The sequence below is a fragment of the Rutilus rutilus genome (assembly GCF_951802725.1).
Source record: "Rutilus rutilus genome assembly, chromosome: 4".
In the NCBI taxonomy this organism is placed as follows: Eukaryota; Metazoa; Chordata; class Actinopteri; order Cypriniformes; family Leuciscidae; genus Rutilus; species Rutilus rutilus.
In genome coordinates this window covers 41,621,546-41,644,497 of record NC_140212.1, presented here as the reverse complement: position 1 = coordinate 41,644,497, position 22,952 = coordinate 41,621,546, and the positions used below count along the sequence as shown (strand labels likewise).

The following is a 22,952-nucleotide window of genomic DNA, read 5'->3' as shown; positions in this document are numbered from 1 at the left end:
ATTCCAGTCGATTTTTACTCATCTCAGTAGGCTATAGCAAAGCAGTTTATTCTTTCACACACAGACGCGCGATTCATATTTAGGCTAAACAGTCTTTACAAATATGTACCCTTCATTCATCTCACAGAAAGGCGAGTCATATTATAGAAATGCGATTCATGACTTCCGGTTAGCGAGTGGGATGGAGTAGCGGTGTTTTCCCAAGCTCCGACCACACAATCTCTATTTTTGGTATCATTCAGTCAGTTTAATCTTAACCTCGCTATATCTGCCTTTAAATAGTGTTTGGACAGTCCCAGCCGGCCACTATGTCTAAAGCCGCCAAACAATCGAAGAAAGAACTTGCATCACCGGACTCTGCTATCGACAATGCTACTTTGGCTAATATGCTAGCGGAACTGCGCGCAGACTTGTTAACGAAGCCTGACTCACTGTCCGCCAGATTTGAAAACAAACTCGCGGTCATCGACGCGAAATTAGACGGTGTACAGACCACGATCGCTAATCATGAACAACGTATTTCCGACCTGGAATCTGGGCTGAATCAAATGCAGTCACTGGAATCTCAGCTTTCCAACTTGGCTGATGACAACGCTAAACTAAAAGCCAAAATTACTGATCTGGAGGGGAGGAGCAGACGGTGCAACGTGCGTCTCATCGGGATACCCGAATCTGTGGAGGGAACACGACCAACAATATTCTTCTCTAATCTCCTGATGGACATACTGGGCCAAGATGTGCTGACTTCTCCACCGGAGCTTGATAGGGCTCATCGCGCGCTGAGACCCAAACCGGCAGAGGGGGGTAAACCTAGAGCCGTGATCATTTGCTTCCACAAATTTCAGACCAAGGACATGGTAATTCGTGCTGCCCGCAAGAAGCGAGACGACCTAAAATACGATGGCAAGTCAGTGTACTTATACGATGATTACTGTCCTGAGGTGATGGACCAACGAGCTGAGTACAAAGAAGTCATGCGTCAGCTGTTTACTCTCAAACTCAAGCCGTCACTGCTATACCCAGCACGACTGTTTATTAAGGCTGATGACGGGGAGAGACGGCGCCTCTTTTCAGTGAAGGAAGCTCAACAGTTTTTGGCTTCATACCAGAAACCTGGATCTTTGATGGGAAGTGGTGACTGATCCCTACAGGAGGCGATTTGCTTGGCATTTTTCCCTTTTTTTTCTTTTCTTTTTTTTTTTTTTTTTTTTTTTTTTTTTGTCAAGCATATCACTCGTATATTACACTATAATTTTAACCTACTTTTGCCTCAATGGGAAGTAGACAAACAATGAATAACATTCGCTTCATATCATGGAATGTCAAAGGGGCAAACCAACCTACTAAAATAAATAAGATTATCTCCCACCTCCAAGATTTGAAAGGAGATATAGTATTTATGCAGGAGACCCACTTACCTACAGGTCAGATTATGCGCTTAAAAAGGAGTAGGTTTAGTCAGGTATATCACTCCAAATTCAGTGCAAGAGCCAGGGGTGCTGCCATTTTGATCCAAAATAATATTCCATTTGAAGCAGATGATGTTATTACAGACTTAAATGGCCGGTTCGTTATTGTATCAGGGACACTCTGTAACACTAAAGTTGTCTTGGCCAGCCTCTACGCACCAAATTGGGATGATGAACAATTTGTTTCAAAAATATTTACTTCTATTCCTAATATTGAAACACATCATATTATCATTGGGGGAGACTTTAACTTTGTGCAGGATGCCAATTTGGACAGATCGTCTCTTAGACCGCATTCCCTTACTAAGTCTGCCAAGCTACTAGCGTCCTTTGCAGAAGAGCTAGGCATGTCTGATCCATGGAGGTGTAAATACCCTGGAAAAAAATCCTTTTCTTTCTTCTCACATGTCCACCGCACCTACTCTCGAATAGATTTTTTTCTTATAGATAACAGACTGTTGTCGAATGTTCTATCATGCGATTACCATAGCATTGTGATCTCAGACCATGCTCCAACGTCACTAGACATAAACTTCCCTAATCACAACCGTTTTTTTAAACCATGGAGATTTAACTCAAATTTGCTTGCCGACGACCCTCTGGTGGATTCTTTAAGATCAAGCATTAAACTATTTCTTGAAATAAATGACAACCCAGACGTTGCGAGGGGTACCCTGTGGGAGTCCCTCAAAGCATATTTAAGAGGCCAGATAATTTCTTACACAGCCCACCTCAGAAAAACTGCCATGTCTAGACAAAGTGAGCTAGCACAAAAAATTCTCGAAATTGACGATAGCTATGCAAATAACCCAGACCCCTCACTTTATAAGAAGCGTTTACAATATCAGACAGAATTCAACCTTTTAACGTCAAACGATGCAGAAATGCAACTGCTTAAGTCGAGACAAAGAATTTTTGAGTCGGGGGACAAGGCTGGTAAACTCCTTGCCCAGCAAGCTAGAGCTGCAGCAGCATCTAGGTTCATTCCTAGTATTATATCTTCATCAGGCACCATTACCACGGACCCAAAACTTATTAACGAAACGTTTTCTAAATTTTACTCTGACCTATATGCCTCTGATCACCCTAATACCAGTTCAACAAGTGGTTTAAGTTCTATCGAGTTCCCTAAAGTGGATCAGGGACTAGTAGATAATTTAGCTAAGCCAATCTGTACAGCGGAGATAATGGGAGCGATAACTACGCTGCAGAGTGGGAAATCACCCGGTCCAGACGGATTCACAGTAGAATTCTACAAGAAATTTGCCCCACTTCTCTCTAAAGTGCTAAGTGACATGTATAATGAAGCCCTATCACTTGGCAGACTTCCTCCAACCCTGACCAATGCCACAATTACTCTTCTCCTAAAAAAGGACAAAGATCCCTTACTTTGCAGTAGCTTCAGACCCATATCATTACTAAACGTGGATTACAAAATTCTTGCAAAGATCCTAGCCCTCCGCCTTCAGAAGGTGTTGCCAGGGATCATTTCAACAGACCAAACAGGTTTTATGCTGGGGAGGCACTCATTTCATAACACCAGAAGACTTCTAAACATTCTGAACATGCCCAGCTCCAGCACTCCTGAGATATTGGTGTCGCTGGATGCTGAGAAAGCTTTTGATAGGGTAGAGTGGAGGTTTCTTTTTGAAATGATGGATAGATTTGGTTTGGGTTCAGGTTTCATATCATGGGTGAAATTGTTATATTCATCCCCAGTAGCATCTGTACAAACAAACAATGTGCTCTCACCATCTTTCCAGCTTCACCGTGGCACAAGACAAGGGTGCCCCCTGTCCCCTTTGCTGTTTGCCATAGCCATCGAGCCTTTGGCTATCTGGCTAAGATCTGAAGAAAAATTTGAGGGCATTTCACGTCAAGGGACGGTACATAAGCTATCACTGTACGCGGATGACTTGCTCTTGTATGTATCCAACCCGTCTTCCTCTCTTCCTGTAATTTTAGAAATTTTAAAACAATTTGGCCAACTGTCAGGATATAAACTAAATTTTGGGAAGAGTGAGTCATTCGCAATCAACAATCTAGTAGGTAAATTGCCAAACCATGTAGCCCCTTTTAAGTGGATGGATCAAGGCTTCAAATATTTGGGTATTTTCATCACCGGGTCCTTGGCAAGCACTTTTAATAGTAATTTCAACCCTTTGCTTAAAAAAGTCGAGGAAGACTTCAACAGATGGTCTACTCTGCCCCTCTCCTTAGCTGGCAGGGTCAACCTAATCAAAATGACCATCCTCCCAAAGTTTCTTTATCTATTCCAACATATCCCCGTACTCATCTCAAAGAAATTTTTTGCCAAAGTAGATAAATCAGTCTCTCATTTTCTTTGGGGTAACAAACCAGTGCGCATGCGGAAAAACATATTGCAGCTCCCTAAAAGGTCCGGGGGTCTGGCCCTCCCCAATTTTCTACATTATTACTGGGCTGCTAACATTCAAAAACTCCTATACTGGACAGTCGAAACCGCTGCCATTCAGCCAGCCTGGGTCCAAGTAGAACTTTCCTCCTCTAAAACCCCATTACAATCATGGTTATGCTCCCAACTCCCAATGTCAACTACTGACATTAGTGTTAACCCTGTAGTCACTCAATCGCTTAAAATATGGATGCAATTTAGAAAGCATTTTGGCCTGAAGCATCCCTCTATCCTTGCCCCTGTAACCCACAATCACAGTTTCAAACCTTCTATTATGGACCCTGCCTTTCAACTCTGGAGCGACAGAGGTATCACTGCTATCAAAGTCCTCTATGACAATGGTACCTTCATGTCTTTCGCCGACCTATCAACCAAATTTCAACTACCTGCTTCTCACCTTTTTCGCTTCTTTCAAATTAGGCATTTTGTACAAAGAAATTACCCTGACTTCCCAAATCTACCACCAGAGACTTTGGTAGACACTCTTCTCCAAGTAAATCCCAATCAGAGAGGAGCTATTTCTCATATCTTTAAAGCCCTTGATTCCACTCTCTCTAATTTCCCCCAAAAAACCAGAGATCTATGGGAACAGGACTTGGGGCATATTGAGGAAGATCAATGGGACCAGATTCTAGAGCTAGTCCATAACTCTTCCATCTGTGCACGGCACGGACTGATTCAATGTAAACTAATACATAGGACTTACTACACCAACCACAGATTGTCTAAATTCTACCCCAATGTTATGGATGTCTGTAATCGGTGCAACCAATCTCCTGCAGATTTCATTCACATGTTTTGGTCATGTTCAAAGCTAACAGAGTTTTGGTTTAAAATTTTCAACACTCTTCACAAAGCCTACCATTGTATATCAAACCCAAATCCTTTGTCTGCGCTTTTTGGTATTTCACATGGCAGCACTCTAATAGCTGAAGCACAACATTCTTTGGCCTTCTGTACTCTGCTTGCTAGGCGATTGATCTTACTTAACTGGAAGCAAGCCTTACCTCCATCATATGACAGATGGATTAAGGAAGTTTTACATAACCTAAAACTTGAGAGGTTAAGGTTCTCCCTTAGAGGCTCCTTGAAGAGATTTGACAAAACTTGGAACCCCTTGCTTTCCATCATAGATTCTCTAAATATCATTCCTGATGAGTGAAATGTTTATGTCCTCTGGACACACAGCGTAACTAACCACAATGCTACTTCTTTTTTTTTTTTTTTTTTTTATTATTATTATTATTTTTTTTTTTTCTCTTGTTTGTTGTTTAGGAGCGGGTGGCTTCAGGGTCTAGGACCCATGTAGGGGACAGGGATATTGTAATGTTGGAAGTGTGGGGGGGAGAAACTGGAAAAAATGTGAGCACTGTTGCATATTTATAATGTACTGTTTCTCATTGTGTGCATTTTGTATTTTGGTGCTCAATAAACATATTTAAAAAAAAAAAAGAAATGCGATTCATCTTTTTGCGGTTTGCATAGGCCTACACTAACGTTATTCCATAACGTTATTCCACATCAACACTTGAGAAAAGAAAACAGCCTACCTCACTCCTCAGCGGGATCTGCTCCTCATATCAGGAGATATTGCTCCTCATATCAGCACTGTTCTGAGGAAACTTTTCTCCATAAGGTAGGCTATATTATGCCTCACTCGATTGCAACGCGCTTTGTTTACAGCTGATGTGGGCGTTCTCGGAATTTGCATTTGAATAGCATGCGCTCTCCGGGGAGTGGTCAAATTACTTTTGAATGGCTCGTAATGAGCTCGACTGGAGTCGCTCTCTTTTTATACAGATTACAGAAGCTGAGAATATTTGTTTTTTATATAAATTACTTAATTTAAAAGCTGCGATCTCAAGCTTTATGCCCGTGGGTCTGTTTGCCTGTTTGACTGAATTTTCGCGGAGTTATAGATCATTTTCGAACGCGTTTCAAATGGGAGTTTACTGACAGAGAGAAGGCAGAAATCGCATCATGTTAATTTTTCTTTATTTGTCAAAAAGCAAAACACTTAATTTTTATTGTGAGTATACAGAAAAAAAATAGAAACTGAACAGGATCGATTGATGTATTACACGAAAATGAAAGATCAAAATTAACAGAGCATTTAGTGTTTATTTTCATTGCTAAAAAAAAAAAACGAGCAAAACGCGCGGGCGCGTTTTTGGTCCCCAGAGGGTTAACTTTGAAATATGTATGATAAAATGTATACTTTAGTTTTTACAAAGAAAGATTACACTTGAATTGTTGTTGTAATTGTAACCTTTTTCATAAAAAAATATATATTTACAAGGTAGATGTAAACAAACTAATAAAATGTAAATATAAGCCTTTTCTTTAAATAATTTTTATTGTGTTTTATTAGTGACAAATTGGGGGAGAGGATAAATATTCCAAAACTGAAAATACAGTATGAGAATTAACTGCACAATTACTAGACATGTTTTCCTTGGATATTATAGGCCAATTTGCAAGCACAATTTGTGAAAAAATAAATAAATATTGAGATGCTTCCAACTGTTGCTCTTGCATTATTTCTTGTGACTCAGTGACACACCTGAATGAATGGCTCATTAAGTATGCGGGCCCCATTGTCTCCTCAGGTGCGAAACACTAAATATGCATGATGGTGTAGGATCGTTGACGCCCACTCCGCATATTGCCTTTCCAAACAGAAAGTGTTTTGCAAAATTTAAATCAATGTATTGTGTTATGTGAATGATTAGGCAGGATGATTTTGACATCATTTTGAAGAAAAAACTCTAGGCAACGACATCCATTAGTCAAAAGTCTTATTGACACATGTTTAGTATGTGTTTTGTGGCCTTATTTCAGAAACTTTAGTTTTTAGTTTTTTCAATAACCATGCATAAACATTATTCTCTCAAAAATACAAACATGTACATTCATGTTGCTCACATATTATGGTAGCCCTGTTTGTGCTAAATAGAGTGTAATTACACCTTTGCCATTAATATGTTTATTAGCAACTGAAAAAAGCACAAATGTCAGGGCATGTCAGAACATCTCAAGGACCCCAAAAACACCTCAGACCCCAGAGGGTTAAGCTACAGGCGCCCACACTGTCGATTCTGATTGCCTGAAGGCAGATTTATTTGACCCTGCCAACACATGATGTCTGAAATATGATTGGATAAAAGCGCTAAAATAAATATACACTACTGGAAGCAGCGCAACCAAGAGAAAAGCTATGAAATTAAGATAATGCACTACTTGGAATAATTTAATACTCATTCATGGAAAAAATATATTAAAGTGCAAGTCAGTGATTCTGATGTGTTTAGGCCAGAAGGTCTTGCTGGCCCTGATGGCCCACCACTGAATTCAATGAATGTATTAACAATACATTACATGGAGCTTTATACAAGAGCACAATGATAATCATTAATAGACTGAAACTCAAGGAACTTATAGAATTATTCGGTTAAAACTGCTGTATATTAATAACAATTTCATAAAATTAAAATACTATAAGCATTAACATATATAGAAATGATATACCTGAGGTCAGACTGTGTGTTTCCACTCTTAAACACTGCTGGCTGATTCATAGACACACAGCTGGACTCTAGGTTAGAGCTCTTCTGCTGGACAGAACTGGTTTTAAATCTAAGTAAAATAAAAAGCATATAGATGTTAAATGTATAAATGTTAAATGTGCACTTTTACTGGAATCTTCAGTCTTAGGAAAGACCAGGGAGTGTTGTAAAACTTTTGTTTTAATGTCTGTAACTCTGTGATGTCTTGCATTGTTTCAAACTTTGATTACAATTATTTTGAGAAATTAACTTACTGGTTTGCAAATTTTAAGCATGATTAAAACACTTTACCAAAGCAACTGAGTAAAACGGTAATATTAGAAATTCAAAACAAACAAATGTAAAACAACTATAGAATTATAGAATAACTTAAACCACGTGAACATCAACCACAATCACATGACTCTTTTCAAGGCACAATGGAGGACGAAGGCTCAACCGACCAAAGAGACCAATAATTTTCTGACCTTTAAAGATAAACCACCTTACTGTACTCTTGTAACGGTACTCTTGCTGTGAAACATCACTGTTCTGGCCAGACACTGAAGCTTTCAACAAATCTGAACCAGCGGTTTGAAAATTCTGCTCAGTTTTACACATACTCCATTATATATAGGTGGAAAAAATCTCAGCGTACATTTACTTGATGTCATCATTGCTAGTATTAGACTGACTGAGAAAAATTATGCTTCTAATTCAAAAGTGACATACTATAAGCACATATTTTATAGAAATGATATACCTGAAATCATTCAGTCAAAAACTGATCTTTTTCAGTTATGTAATAAAATATTTACATTGTTTGTTGAAAGTACCTGCATCCTGGAGAAAAATCTCCATCTCTGGATCCTTGTGAATCAGCCATGATGAAGCTGCAGGAGAATCTGATGAGTTTGATCTCCTCCACTGACTCTGAATGAAAAAACATTCAGACACTAAATTAAATTATTCAATTAAACAACATTCATAATTTAGCCGAACATATCTGGAGTGTGGGGAAAAAAGGATCACGTGACTGCATTAACTCTAGCTCATTGAAAAAAGATAAAGATTTAAAGATTTCATAAAAAAAAACAATCACTTAAAATGTCCTGCAGAGATTCATTTTAATATGAGGAAGTCACCACACATGAATACTCACCTTGATCAAACTTTTACAAGGTTCTCAAATGATCCAGTTTTAACATCGAAATTCCTGCGTAAACATTTCTATTAAACACTTTGATGCTCTGTTTTTGTATTGGTATTTTACCTACTTAAAATGTCAACAGGTGAGCTCTAACTTACTTTCCATTTAGTTGCGTAGTAGTAGATTGTCAATGTAGGTAACTTTTTTTTTTTTTTTTTTTCATAAAATGTATATAATGAGCAAGTACATCATGAATCCATCTTCCAACCTGTGTTGTCTTATCCTGAATCACTACGGTACGCCTATAACTAAGCGTTTATATTCTGACTATTTTAAACTGCTGCGGAGACGCACAGTACCTGCGTGACTCGCCATAGACATAAACAGAGAGAAGTAGATCCGGCTACAATGTTCTTCCGCAAGTCGCAGCATTTTGTTTATTAACTGCTAAAACGCCAAAAGTTACATAGTTGAATTAATGCCTTTAAAAAGATCTTCATTTGTGTTCTGAAAATAAACGAATATCATATCAAATCCCAACATTAAACGTGCAGTTAACAAATGATAGACTCTCTCAGAGAATAATGTTAAGTCTATGTTAATTATTTAGAAAATCTAAATTATAGAAAATCTATAATCTATAAACCAAGGCATATTTAATTTCACTCATTCACTTCACCTTGAAAGCAAATATGATCCATGTGTCCCAGTCCACTGAAATATTTCATGAAAGTACTTACTGTCTTGACGTTTGTTCTTCGTTAATATATCATGTTTTCTCCTTCACGGCACAGCCTGAAAAACACTTTCAGTTGAACTGAACTTTGTGTTCAGAAAAGAATATGTTCTAACAGGTTTTTCTGGATTTGGCACATGACCTACTCTGACTGGAGAGAGAAAATAAATCACAGAACAGCACCATCAGTCCCTGAAAATCACAAGAATCCTGCGAAAAAATTGTTATTCATGTTTTCAAATCAAAACATACATATACTCTATAAAATACAAGATACGATTAAGTGAGATCCCCTGGAGTAAGAAGGTTTTTAATGCTTGAAGAAACACAAAATACCAAACAAACCTCAAAAAGACAAATATTAATAAAATTTTAAGAAGTCCAAATAGCAGCAAACATAATAAATAAACAACATAAACCTAAAGAAACTCAAAGAACAAAAATACACAAAATATCATCATAAAAAAAAAATACCTTCAGAATATTACATAGTTTAGGGCTTTTTCTATTACACATGAGTCTTAAAAATTTGAATAAGATAAAATCTTCCACTGTTAGGATGCAGCGGACAAAGACTCATACAGACAAACTACAGTGAGAAACCTCTGCGTTGATCAAGGAAGTCCTCAATTAAACCCATCCAGAGTGAGAATGGATTTATAAGGACGTTTGGTGATGGATGAACAGACCAACCTTGGGCCTTTATGCCCTGCTCCTGGACTATAACTGTATGAGAAACACTTTATATATATTTTTTTCAGCAGGGAATGCTCAGCCTGGGAAAACTCGTGCGAGAACTGGCGTCTCTTTTCTCCTGTCTTGTTTGTTTCTCATTGTTTTTATCTGTTACTGTTTGTATTTTGTTGTGAGCAATATATCTTTTTTAAATAAAATAAATAAAAACTGTTTATCGGCGTGCTCACGTCACATTAGCGACCGTTGTTCTGAAGCGAGTTAAAAAGTTTAAAATATTTGTATTTTTCTTACACTTATCGTTTCACTTCAGAAGACATTGATTTATCCATTGGGATGGATACATAATGGCTATGACATTCTAAACATAATTAGGTAAAGTCTAGCAAATATTTAACTAGAGACAAAATTGTGAAGATGGTAGAGCTGAGATTCGATCTCGGAACGTTTGAAGCCTCGCAAGCAGAGCTATCGTCTGAACACTGTATAAAGAATGAGCTTAATGTCTTATGCTCATTCAAAGCCTCATTGATGTGGCCTGATATTTTTCTAATGCTATGTTTTATGTTTAAATGTTTTCATTATTGATTAAAGAAAATTATGCTAATCATAACAACCTACTGTATAAGCCTATTTAATTCTTAATAAAGAATGCTAAAACTCGAAGGCTGCCTACTAACATTGGTTAGCAAGTCCTGATCAATGCTTTAATTTTACGATAATTTGGTTTAGTTTATTTCACTGTTATGTTTCAGTAGATAAATCCACTGACAAATTAAAATAACACGAAGTATAAGACACATAAATTATTGACATGCATAACCTTTGTAAATTATAGAAAAATTGGACACACAATGTTAACATTTAGCCTACTTTGCTTAAATTTGATGCAATAATAGAAGCCTACATTTGTTCCAGGTCTAAATTTTTACTGTAATTTCAGTATTGTGATTATGAATTCGTTTTACTACAGTGTTTCACTTTAATTTATCTGCTACCAGCTCTCAATGGCTCTCAATGAGCCGTGGTGCGGTGGCAGATTGCGCAATTGAGAGAATAAACTGACACTTTTCAAAGTCTGTGATTGTAGCGCCTCTTAACGGTAAAAGGCAGCAAATACACACCTGCAACTTTACCGCCACTGGAACGGCGGCGGTAAAAATATCATTCTGGTCAAGTACCAACTGTATAGAGGAGTTTTGTTTTTGAATTTATCTTCTATCTGTCATGAATTCACGGATTCCTGGAAGTAGTCTTCAACGATTTATTAACAGGGTTTTAGAAGAACAGAGAACAGTGCGGATCTAGTATTTATCAACAATATTATAACTGCCGAAGAGCAGACCGTCTGCCGTCAACAAGCAGAGCTAAAACAATACAAAAGCCAGTAGTGCCTCCTAGTGGAGCTTACTGCAATAATTATTTAAATCACATCACATCTCCCCTCTTAAGTAAATTCCAATTAGTAGTATTACATTTCTATTAATTTTGTTTTAACAGCCAATTCAGCTTTTATACCAAATATTGTAAGTACCTTTATATCTTAGCTGTATGTCAATATATTCAGATTAGCAAAGTCTTGAACAAGATACTTTTTTTTCTTTTACTTTTAGCAATTTAACTGTCACTGTAACTTCCATAAGAATATCAGAACACGAAGCCAGTACTGTAACACAATACACGGCCAGTAAAGGACATTTTCATCTTAAACATAGTCCTTAAACCTGGCGGGTGATCTAATAGCTCTCCTGGGAAATGCACTTATTGTAATCAACCAGAAACAGTGGAACATGTTCTTCTTCAGTGTAGGAAATATAATATTAATAGGGAGCACCTCTTTCAGTCACTACGGAAGGCAAAACATCATGACGTCTCATTGTCAGGTCTCTTGGGGAAAACAGCAGGTCAGATATACTGTTATATAATTAGGTTTCTTAAAGAAACTGAATTAATTAAAAGAATCTGAGTCTAATAAGTATTATTATTTATTTATTTAGTTACTTTTTTTTCTTTTTTTTTCTTCTTAATCTCTCGTTCCACACTCCAGTCCAGTTGGTGGCGGTAATGCACCATTAAATGGTTTGCCAACCGCCATTAAACACAAGAAGAAGAAGAAGTCAGTCAAGATGGCGCCAGGATGTTTGCCGGCTTGCCACAGTCTGTCCTTGTCTCTTTTATTTGTAATGTTTCTTGTTTGTTTTATCACGCGCTCTGTTTGCTCCCCTCTGGTATATGATCGCATGACGCTATTTAATATTCGATCGGCTGTGTCCGATTGTTTATTTCGCGATCCCAGAGATGATTGGCATCTGCACTCGCATTATGTGCCAGTCGCATTGAGGAAAATGTGTTACCTGCCGGGATGTCTCTGCATGTGGAGGAAACGGCGAAGGAAGCGTGGGAAGCGTGCTGGAGTCCTTGTGAGATCGAAGAAGATCGGGAAGTTTCCAGTCATCGGACCAGCTTCTTCGATGGCGGAGGCCGTGGTCGTGAACCTGAGATGTTCATACATTGTGCCTGTCTTTCCGTCTTCGGCGTTGATGCCTCGGTCTTCACGGATGGTTCACGTAAGGCGACAGTCTGCAGATCGAGGAGTTAATCATCGGAATCTTCGCTCTTTACGTGACGGGAGTCCGGTAACATTCTATGATTCCTCTCTGCAATCCTCCTCCGATACCACTCCCACTCCAGTAACAATGGCGTTGATTAACGCGAGATCTCTGGCAAATAAGACCTTTATTTTAAACGATCTTTTTCTTTCTTATGAAATTGATTTTTTATTTATTACTGAGACTTGGCTTAATGCTGGTGAAATGTCTTCTCTCTCTGAACTTTCTCCTCCTGGTTGTAGTTTTTTTAGTACCCCGAGGTCTGTTGGTCGTGGCGGGGGTCTTGCAGTCGTTTTTAAAGACAAATTTAAGTGTAGACTTTCACCTTCTGCGTCTTTTTGCACTTTTGAATCTCAGTTAATTACGCTGAATTCTTTTAAATCTGTGTTATGTGTTTTGATTTATAGACCCCCAAACTTTCATGGGGATTTTATTCAGGAGTTTTCTGAATTTTTATCTGGTATTGTCCCTTCTTTTGACAATATTCTAATTTTGGGGGATTTTAATATCCATGTGTGCTGCCCTTCAAAGCCCCTGGTCAAAGAATTTTTTAATTTATTAGAGTCATTTGATTTTTTACAATGCGTTTCGGGTCCAACTCATGAACGTGGTCATACGCTTGACCTTGCATTATCTCGGGGTTTCTCTGTTGATAGCATAAAGATTGTTGATACTGTTTTTTCTGACCATAAGACTGTTATCTTAAATCCTAACTTTCCTTGTGGTGTGCCGGATAATATTGTTTCTGCCTCGGTTTCATCTCGCATACTCAATCCATGCACAGCTAGTAGTTTTTCAGCTGTTTTTAATGTCTCTCCTTTTTTTTCATTGATCGAGTCACACTCTCTCTGTATGGGTTTAGAAGAGTTGGTCGATCAGTTTAACTCTTCTTGTTTAGAGATTTTAGATGTTGTGGCTCCTGTCAAAGTCAGGGGGAAAAAAGTTAAATCGCAGCCCTGGTTAAACAGTACTACCCGTGCTCTTAGGCAGGAGTGTAGGAGAGCTGAACGCAAATGGGTTAAAGATAAATTACAAATCTCTTATGAGATTTTGAAGAACCATTTGAACGAGTATCAAAGAGCTGTTAAATTGGCTAGATCAAATTATTTCTCTGTCATCATTTCCAGAAACTGTAATAATTCTAGAGTACTTTTCTCTACTGTAAATTCTGTTCTTCACCCTACTGTTACTCCTTCACTCACTCCTTCTGCTGACATGTGTGAAGAGCTCTTAAACTTTTTTATTGGTAAGGTTGATGGAATTAGATCTCAGATTTCATCTGTTGGCAATAATTGTATTGCTTCTGTTGACCTTCCGAACCAATTAACCAGTTTTATGCCTGTTTCTTTGCAGCAGCTTAATGATATTACTGCTCATATGAAGCCCACCAGGTCTCCTGGTGATGTGCTCCCTTCTTCTCTGTTTAAGAAAGTACTTGATTCAATTGGCCCAAGTATTCTGTTTATTATGAATACTAGTTTGTCATCTGGTGTTGTTCCGGTTAGTTTTAAGCATGCGGTTATTCAGCCCCTTTTAAAAAAAAACGGCTTAGATCCCTTTGACTTGAGTAGTTATCGTCCGATTTCAAAATTGCCTTTTATTTCTAAGATACTAGAAAAAATTGTGAATGCACAGCTTAATGACTTTTTAACGAGAAATAACATTTCCGATAGATTCCAGTCAGGTTTTAGAGCTGGCCATAGTACAGAATCTGCTCTTTTGAGGGTCTCTAATGATATCCTGCGAGGTGTTGACTCTGGAAACCGTGTTGTTTTGCTCTTGTTAGATCTTACAGCGGCATTCGATACAGTTGATCATAACATTCTCATTGATCGCCTTAGGGATCAGGTTGGTATTCAGGGCTTAGCCCTGAAATGGTTCTCTTCCTATTTGAAGAATAGGACTTTTTCAGTCAATTTAGGGGATTATTTTTCTTCCGTTGCACCTCTTGTGTGTGGGGTTCCACAGGGCTCTATACTGGGACCAATTTTATTTTCCCTTTATATGCTCCCTTTAGGCTTGATTTTTGAGAAATTTGGGATTCAGTATCATCTGTATGCGGATGATTCTCAAATTTATTTACCACTTAAACATGGGCATAAATTTGCCATTCAGTCTCTTCAGGCATGTCTTGCCGAAGTTAAGTGTTGGCTTGCGAATAACTTTCTCCAATTAAATGAGGATAAGACAGAGATGATTTTATTTGGAAATAAGGGGTGTGTGGATGATGACTGCCTGGGGTTGTTTCCTGGGAAAAAAATGTCTAGCGTGAGGAACCTTGGTGTCATTTTTGACTCGGAACTTAAATTTGACCGGCAAATCAATGCTGTCGTTAAGAATAGTTTCTTCCATCTTAGATCAATATCTAAATTGAAATCTATCCTTTCTTTTGACGATATGGAGAAGGTTGTTCATGCCTTTGTGTCATCCCGTTTGGATTATTGCAATGTGTTGTATTTGGGTGTGAGTCAGGCTTCTCTCTCCCGTTTGCAACTCGTTCAGAACTCAGCTGCTAGACTTTTAACCGGTACTAAGAAGAGAGAGCACATTACTCCAGTGTTAATTAAACTACATTGGTTACCTATACGCTACAGAATTCAATACAAAGCGTTGTTGTATGTTTTTAAGTCTCTGCATGGTATAGCGCCTGAGTATGTTACTGATTTAATCAGCCGCTGTCAATCTAGTAGATCTCTGCGCTCAAATGATCAATTGCTTCTCATGGTTCCGCGATCCCGTTTAAAATGTAAAGGTGATCGGGCATTTTCTGTTGCAGCTCCTAGGCTCTGGAATGACCTTCCTCTGTCTGTAAAAACGTGTCCTTCATTGGGTGTTTTTCAGAGTGCGCTCAAAACTTATTTGTTTTCTTTAGCATTTGATAATGCTTTGTAAGTGTGTCATTTGTTTGTATTGTTTTTGTTTTGTTTTTATTTTCTCTTTTTATACCTTCTGTACAGCACTTTGGTTCCACTTGTGGTGTTGAAAGTGCTTTATAAATAAAGTTGAGTTGAGTTGAGTTGAGAAGAAGCCTGGGATGCGTCACGTTCGACTCCGCCTCCTTCCGTTGTTTACAGTGGCTGTAGGTATGTGCGCTAGCATATAGCAACTTCTGTTTTTAGTTTCTTGTATGTAACGTAGACTAACCATGTTCCGTACAGCAACGATGTTCCGTACAGATGACCTTTTCCCGCCGATTGCTGAATAAATACTTCCAGTTCATAAATAAACTATATATGTGTGTGTACCTCATTTCTCCCGCTTTCATCCCTGACCAAGAAAGAGAATCGCCAGCTGTTTGATCCAGAGAGATTTCAAGGCAAGGCAAGGCAAGTTTATTTATATAGCACATTTCATACACAATGGCAATTCAAAGTGCTTTACATAGAAGAAATTAAAATAATATAAAGAAATAAGAATAATTAAAACAGTTTAGAAAAATAAAAAATAAAATACAGTACAGTACAGTACAAACAGGCGGACGAGCATTGGCACAGTGCTCATTCAGTAAATGCATAGTTAAACAGATGTGTTTTGAGTCTGGATTTGAAAGTGACTACTGTAGGAGCACATCTGATCTCCTCTGGAAGCTGGTTCCAGCTGCGGCTGGCATAATAGCTAAAAGCAGACTCGCCATGCTTAGAGTGAACCCTTGGTATTTCTAGCTGATATGATCCTAGTGATCTGAGTGATCTGTTGGGTTTATATTCAGTGAGCATATCTGCAATGTATTGAGGTCCTAGGCCATTGAATGATTTATATACCAGTAATAATACTTTAAAATCAACCCTAAATTTAACTGGGAGCCAGTGTAAAGACCTGAGGACTGGTGTGATATGTTCATATTTTCTGGTTCTGCTCAGAATCCTGGCGGCAGCGTTCTGTATGAGCTGCAACTGTCTTATGGTCTTTTTGGGAAGGCCAGTGAGGAGTCCATTACAGTAATCCACCCTGCTGGTGATGAAAGCATGAACAAGTTTCTCTAGGTCTTGTCTGGAAACAAAGCATCTAATTCTTGCAATATTTTTCAGATGATAGTATGCTGATTTAGTTATTGCTTTGACATGACTACTGAAACTAAGGTCTGACTCTAGTGTCACACCAAGATTCCTGACTTGATTTTTGGTTGTTTGACCCCTAGAGTGAAGGTATGCGTTCACCTTGAGAACTTCATCTTTGTTTCCAAATGCAATGACTTCAGTTTTGTCTTTGTTTAACTGAAGAAAGTTTTGACACATCCAACTGTTGACTTCATCAATGCATTGGCACAGGGAGTCAATGGGGCTGTAATCGTTAGGTGATAGGGCTAAGTAAATCTGTGTGTCGTCTGCATAGCTGTGGTAAGCAATTTGGTTCTTTCTCATTATTTGGCTCAGTGGGAGCATATACAGGTTGAACAGGAGTGGTGCAAGAATTGAGCCTTGAGGAACTCCGCATGTCATGGATGTCCACTCAGACTTATGGTCTCCTATACTCACATAATAACCTCTCCCATCTAAGTATGACCTGAACCATTTTAGGACTATCCCAGAAAGCCCCACCCAGTTTTCCAGCCTGTCCAGAAGTATGTTATGATCGACAGTGTCAAATGCAGCACTGAGGTCGAGTAGTACCAGCACTGATAATTTGCCTGAATCAGTATTTAAGCGAATATCGTTTATTATCTTTATGAGCGCTGTCTCTGTGCTGTGGTGCGGTCAGAAACCAGATTGAAAATTGTCAAAGTATCCATTCGAGCATAAGAATTTGTTCAGCTGATTGAAGACAACTTTTTCAATGATCTTGCCTATGAAAGGAAGATTTGAGATCGGTCTATAGTTGCTTAATATGGTCTTATCCAGATTGTTCTTTTTCAGGAGGGGCTTGACAACTGCAGTTTTCAGGTAGTTTGGAAAACTCCCAGAGAGAAGTGAAGCATTTACCACTTCTAGAAGATCTGCTTCTAAACTGTTTAACACACTTTTGAAAAAAGATGTGGGAAGTGTGTCAAGGGCACAGGTTGATGTTTTAAGGTGCTGTACGGTTTCTTCCAAAATGTTGCCATTAATTTCTTTGAAATCAGACATAGTAACTACTTTCTCAGGTGGTTTGATCTGTCTGACCCCAGTGCAACTCAAGGATGTGCTGATCACCTTTCTGATATTATTGATTTTCTCAGAGAAGAAAGAAGCAAACTCACTGCACTTGTTGTCTGAGAGCATTTCACTGGGAATCTGGCTTGGGGGGTTTGTCAGTCTCTCTACAGTAGCAAAAAGAGTGCGTGTGTTGTTTAAATTACTGTTTATAATATTTGAGAAGAAAGTCTGTCTAGCTTTGCCCAGTTCCATATTGAAAGCATGGATGCTGTCTTTGTAGATGTTATAATGGACTACAAGTTTTGTCTTCCGCCACATGCGCTCTACTTTTCTGCATTGTCTTTTCATATTTTGCACTGCTGTTGAGTTTCTCCAAGGTGCTTTTTGTCTGCCACTCTTCTTCCTGAGTTTAACAGGAGCAATATCATCAAATACACTTTTAACTTTTGAGTTAAAAGAATCTAGGAGAAAATCAACAGAGTCTGCAGATATGCTTGGTGTTAAGGATATAGCCTTCATAAATAGTACACTAGTGTTCTCATTTAAGCATCTCTTCTTGACAGACACAGATCTCGCTTCAATGGCAGGAGAGATCAATATATCAAAGAAAATACAGAAATGATCAGACAGTGCTACATCCTTAATAACAATCGATGAAATGTTTAGACCCTTACTGATAAGTAAATCTAGAGTGTGTCCACGATTGTGTGTGGGTCCATGTATATGCTGAGTCAGATCAAAAGTTTTTAAAACACTTTTGATTTCTTTTGCCATATTGTTCTCTGCACTATCTATATGGATGTTAAAATCTCCAGCAATGGCAGATTTCAGTAAGTTTGCTAGGTGCGCCCACTGCGCCTGCTAATGGAGGGTAGCAAGCTGCAGCCCAGATATTAGCTTTAGGTGGGGAGACAATTACAGCGGTGAAAATGTATATTTCTAATGGATTAATGCTTCCCACAGTAATATAATCCTCATGAATTGATTATTATGTTATCACAAATCATTAAATATATTACCTTTGGCTGAATAGCTGCTTTGAAATGGGAATTTTTAAACGTAAATTCCAGACAATGCGCTTGGCGTAACTCTCGCACTGAGACAGGCAGCAGAGACGCAGCACGTCTGTCAACACAGACTGCGGGCAATGATGATCATTATATTTATAATATTTTAACATTTAAAATAGTCATTCTTTAATAAATCAACAATTATATTATAATTGTTGATTTATTAAAGAGTGACTATTTTAAATGTTAAAATATTATAAATATAATATTTTAACATTTCAAAAGGTCATTCTTTAATAAATCAACAATATTATATATAAGGTTCTATATGTTACTGTTAACTGTTATATTACTATAACTGAATTGATAACTGAATTATTACATAGCCAACTTTCCATAAAAACGAATGTTATGTTTATGATACTGTTAAAACAATGATAGGATCTTCACACGTTAATGTTATTTAATAAAATGTCATACATCAAATGATTGTTTAGAAATAATTTTTATTCACAGTTGTATGTTTATTTCAAAGGAAAATAAGAAAAGTCAGAATGTCAGGCAGAAAAAAGCAGTATACTAAGGTAGTGCTAGAAAAGGCAGTTCAGAAAGTGATAGCAGGAGCTAGTTTGAGGCAGACCTCCAAAAAATATGCCATCCCCCACACCACCCTGCAGGACTACAAAAAAAAACAAAAAACAGTCTGAACCCTCATCCTAATTCGGCCCTGACACCTGCAGAAGAAGATGCTCTCATCTCATTTATTTTCTGGATGGCAGACCAGGGCTTCCCAGTCACAAGAGCTGTGGTGAAAGTGCTGGCTATTATATAGAGCAGTGACTCAGTGGTTCATGTAGGTTGTCTACAAACCGAAAGGTTGGTGGTTCAATCCCCGGTTCCACCTGACCAAGTGTCGAGGTGTCCATGAGCAAGACACCTAACCCCAGCTGCTCCCGACGAGCTGGATGGCGCCTTGGATGGCTGACACCGCCGTCGGTGTATGAATGAGTGAGTGAATGGGTGAATGTGAGGCTATATGTACAGCGCTTTGGTGGCCATAGGTCTGTGAAAGCGCTATATAAATGCAGTCCATTTACCACTGTCAATCTGGAGAAGGGGCCAAGTGACGTCTGGTGGTCCAGATTTAAGGCCCGCCATCCAGAACTCACCTCCCGCACAGCCGACTCCCTGGACAGGGCAAGAGTCCATGGAGCTACTCCAGAGGCCATCGAAGGATTCTTTAAATTATATGAAGCCTTATACGTTCGTCACAGTTTAGAGGACAAACCCCATCTTGTCTTCAACTGTGACGAAACTGGCTTTGGGGACAAGCCTAGGTCACGAGAGAAGGTGCTCTGCCAGACCGGGAGGAAGCATGTGTACCAGCAGCAGCAGACCACCAGGGAGCACATCACAGTGCACTGCTACGTGAGTGCAGCCGGGGTAGATGATGAAGGGAGGGATGCTGTCCCCGGCTGCACTCACGCAGCAGTGCATTGTGATGTGCTCCCTGGTGGTCTGCTGCTGCTGGTACACATGCTTCCTGCCTCCCAAGCAATGCATACAGGCTGGATGGGCCCCCCGACGCTCTCTATGGCATCCAGGAGAAGGGGTACATGGACTCTGAGCTGTTTCTTAAATGGCTCAGGCATTTTGTGCAGTATGCTCCGGAGGAAAGGCCAATCATATTAATATTGGACCAACACGAGACGCATGTCTCAAGAGACGTCATCCTATACAGTAGGGAAAATAAAATTGAGATCCTCTGCCTCCCTGCCCACACCACACACATCCTACAGCCCCTAGACATCGCGGTCTTTAATCCACTTAAGGCTGGTTTTTCCACCATGGCGTCCCGGATGGGTCTAGTGCGAGGGGATCTGGTGGTGGGGAAAAAGCAGTTTTCCTCCCTGCTAAAAGCAGTCTACCCCACTGCCGTTACCGCACTGAACATTAAGGCTGGGTTCCGGAAGGCAGGCACCTTCCCTCTGTCCAGGGGGGCTGTGGACACAACCCAGGTAATTTTAACATTAATACAATGATAATTTATCCTCTAAGTTACTTGCATTTTTTTGTGGTGTGCTAATGAGTATTAAATATGCTGTATTGCCTTAGGTGGTGAGAGTGCTCCCATCTGTTGATGCCAGGCCATCCAGCGCTCCCGTCACTACCTCAGCCACGCCATCCATCACTCCATCAGCCACGCCACCTATCACTCTTGTCACTCCATCAGGCACGCCATCCTTCGCTCCCGTCACTCCATCCATGGCTCCCTGTCACTCCCTCAGCCACACCATTCGGTGCACCTGCCACTCTCACACACACATACAGCGATCCCACTACTGACACACAGACATCAAACACTCCCTCCACCACTCCAACACCTTGCCCCACCTGCAAAAGGGGGGTTCCAAAAAATTACCTGGTAGCAGCAGGGGTGATTCCAGAAAGTCTCGCAATTGTCCTGATGAGCCCAGCCTTGGACAGGAGGGACAAGGTGAGGCGTCGCCTTCCGCTGCTAGCCCGTGTCATCACGAGTGACGAGTATGTTCAACTGCTGGAGCAGAAAGAAGCAGAGGAGAAAGAGAAGGAAGAAAAGAAGAGAAAGCGCAAGGAAGATATGACAAAGAAGAGGGAGGAAAAAAAGGCCAAAAGGCAGAAAAGACAAACACCACCTCCCATTGAGGAAGATGGGGAACACTGCGCTGTCTGCAGTAGGGTGGTCCCACCTGGGTCAGGAGATGGGGCCATTGATGAATGGGTGCAGTGTGACCTTTGTCATTTCTGGTTCCACATTGAGTGCGCTGAGGTGGAGGAAGTGCCAGACGCTGAGTGGCTTTGCCATAAATGTTGTTTGTCCACATAACCTAACACACACACACACACACACACACACACACACACACACAATGTAAATAGTTTTAAGTAGTGCACACACACACACACACACACACACACACACACACACACACAATTAACACATCCTACTGCTGATTTACTGACAATTTCTAATTTTATAATCAGTTTTAGAGTTAAATTTAAATGGTGCACACACACACGTTACAATACTCACACACGCACACAATATCCTTATCATTTTAGCAGTTCACGGATGCCCATTAATTGGTTACTTTCAATTATTAAATGTTTTAAACAAATGCAAATTGTTTACCCTCCTTCTTGTTCTTCAGAAATATATGATCAAGTTGTTTTATAACATTTCACATGGTTCATGCTTAATTCACGTGCCATAATTAACGTAATATCATGACACAATCATGACTAACCATCGCGTGGTGGTCTAGCTTATTAGGCAGTAGGCAAAAAAAAAAATAATTTACTCCTTTCTTATAGATTTCAATAATATCCTCTTCTTTTAAAATAAATAAACAGCTCACAAATGAGCATTTTAACGTCGAGTTTAGCAGTTGAAATCTGAAATGCGCTCTGTACGGAACACCGTTGGCCGCCTGTACGGAACACCGTTAACGTCTGTGAGCATCCGAACACAGGTGGAAGAGGGACTTAACCCCACTTTTCTCAAATAATATTGGTCCAAAAGACATCAATCAAAGAATAGATCCTCCAATGGGAATTTCCCCTGAGAATGAGCACTCACACAAGCTTGTATGTCTCTCAGCAACAGAGGAGTGGCCGTTGACGTGCGGTGAAAGGTGAAAAGTGTACGGAACATGGTTAGTCTACGTTACGGGACTAATTATTAGTGTTGTGTTTAGCCTGTCTTTCTTCGGTTTCCCTCGGCTTGTCGCGGTGGGTGCACTTGCTGGCTGCTCGCCTTTCAGGTATGTGTGAACTGTTGGTGGAAAGCGTATTGTTTGTTTTCATTCGGGGGTTTAGGATCGGCTGATTGTTTTGAGTTATGTGCAGTGTCCCTGTAGTCCAGCTGAACAGCGGATTGCGTGATTTTTTGAGTATCCGGGCCTGTGAAAGGACAAGAACATTGTGCGAATGCATCGTCTACTTCCGGTAAGTGTTATTGTGCATATAACTGTAGTTACGAGCTGAAAATTTAGCAATTGAGGCATAAAGGCCCGTTCACACCAAGGACGATAACTATAAAGATAACGATAAAGATATAATTCTAAAAATCGTTCTCCATATTAAAGAATAACAGAGTTCACACCACAACTATAACGATAAAGATATGAGGAACGATATCGTTGGGATCAATTTCAGAACGATTTTTTTTCCAGCTGTCGAACAATAAAACACT

At 39.5% G+C, this 22,952-nt stretch overlaps 1 protein-coding gene across 1 annotated transcript in view; it reads right to left on the bottom strand.

The window, feature by feature from the left end:
• The window catches only part of LOC311289271 (NLR family CARD domain-containing protein 3-like), a 72,467-nt gene extending 63,077 nt beyond the window's left edge, over positions 1-9,390 (bottom strand). Inside the window, exons 1-3 of the mRNA XM_084407110.1 lie at positions 9,339-9,390; positions 8,285-8,381; positions 7,432-7,539 (exon numbers count right to left, since the gene is read on the bottom strand). Coding sequence (XP_084263236.1) covers positions 7,432-7,539; positions 8,285-8,334 — 158 coding nt within the window. The 5' untranslated portion in view covers positions 8,335-8,381; positions 9,339-9,390. The remainder of the gene's footprint in view (positions 1-7,431; positions 7,540-8,284; positions 8,382-9,338) is intronic.
• Between the last annotated feature and the right edge of the window lie 13,562 nt (positions 9,391-22,952).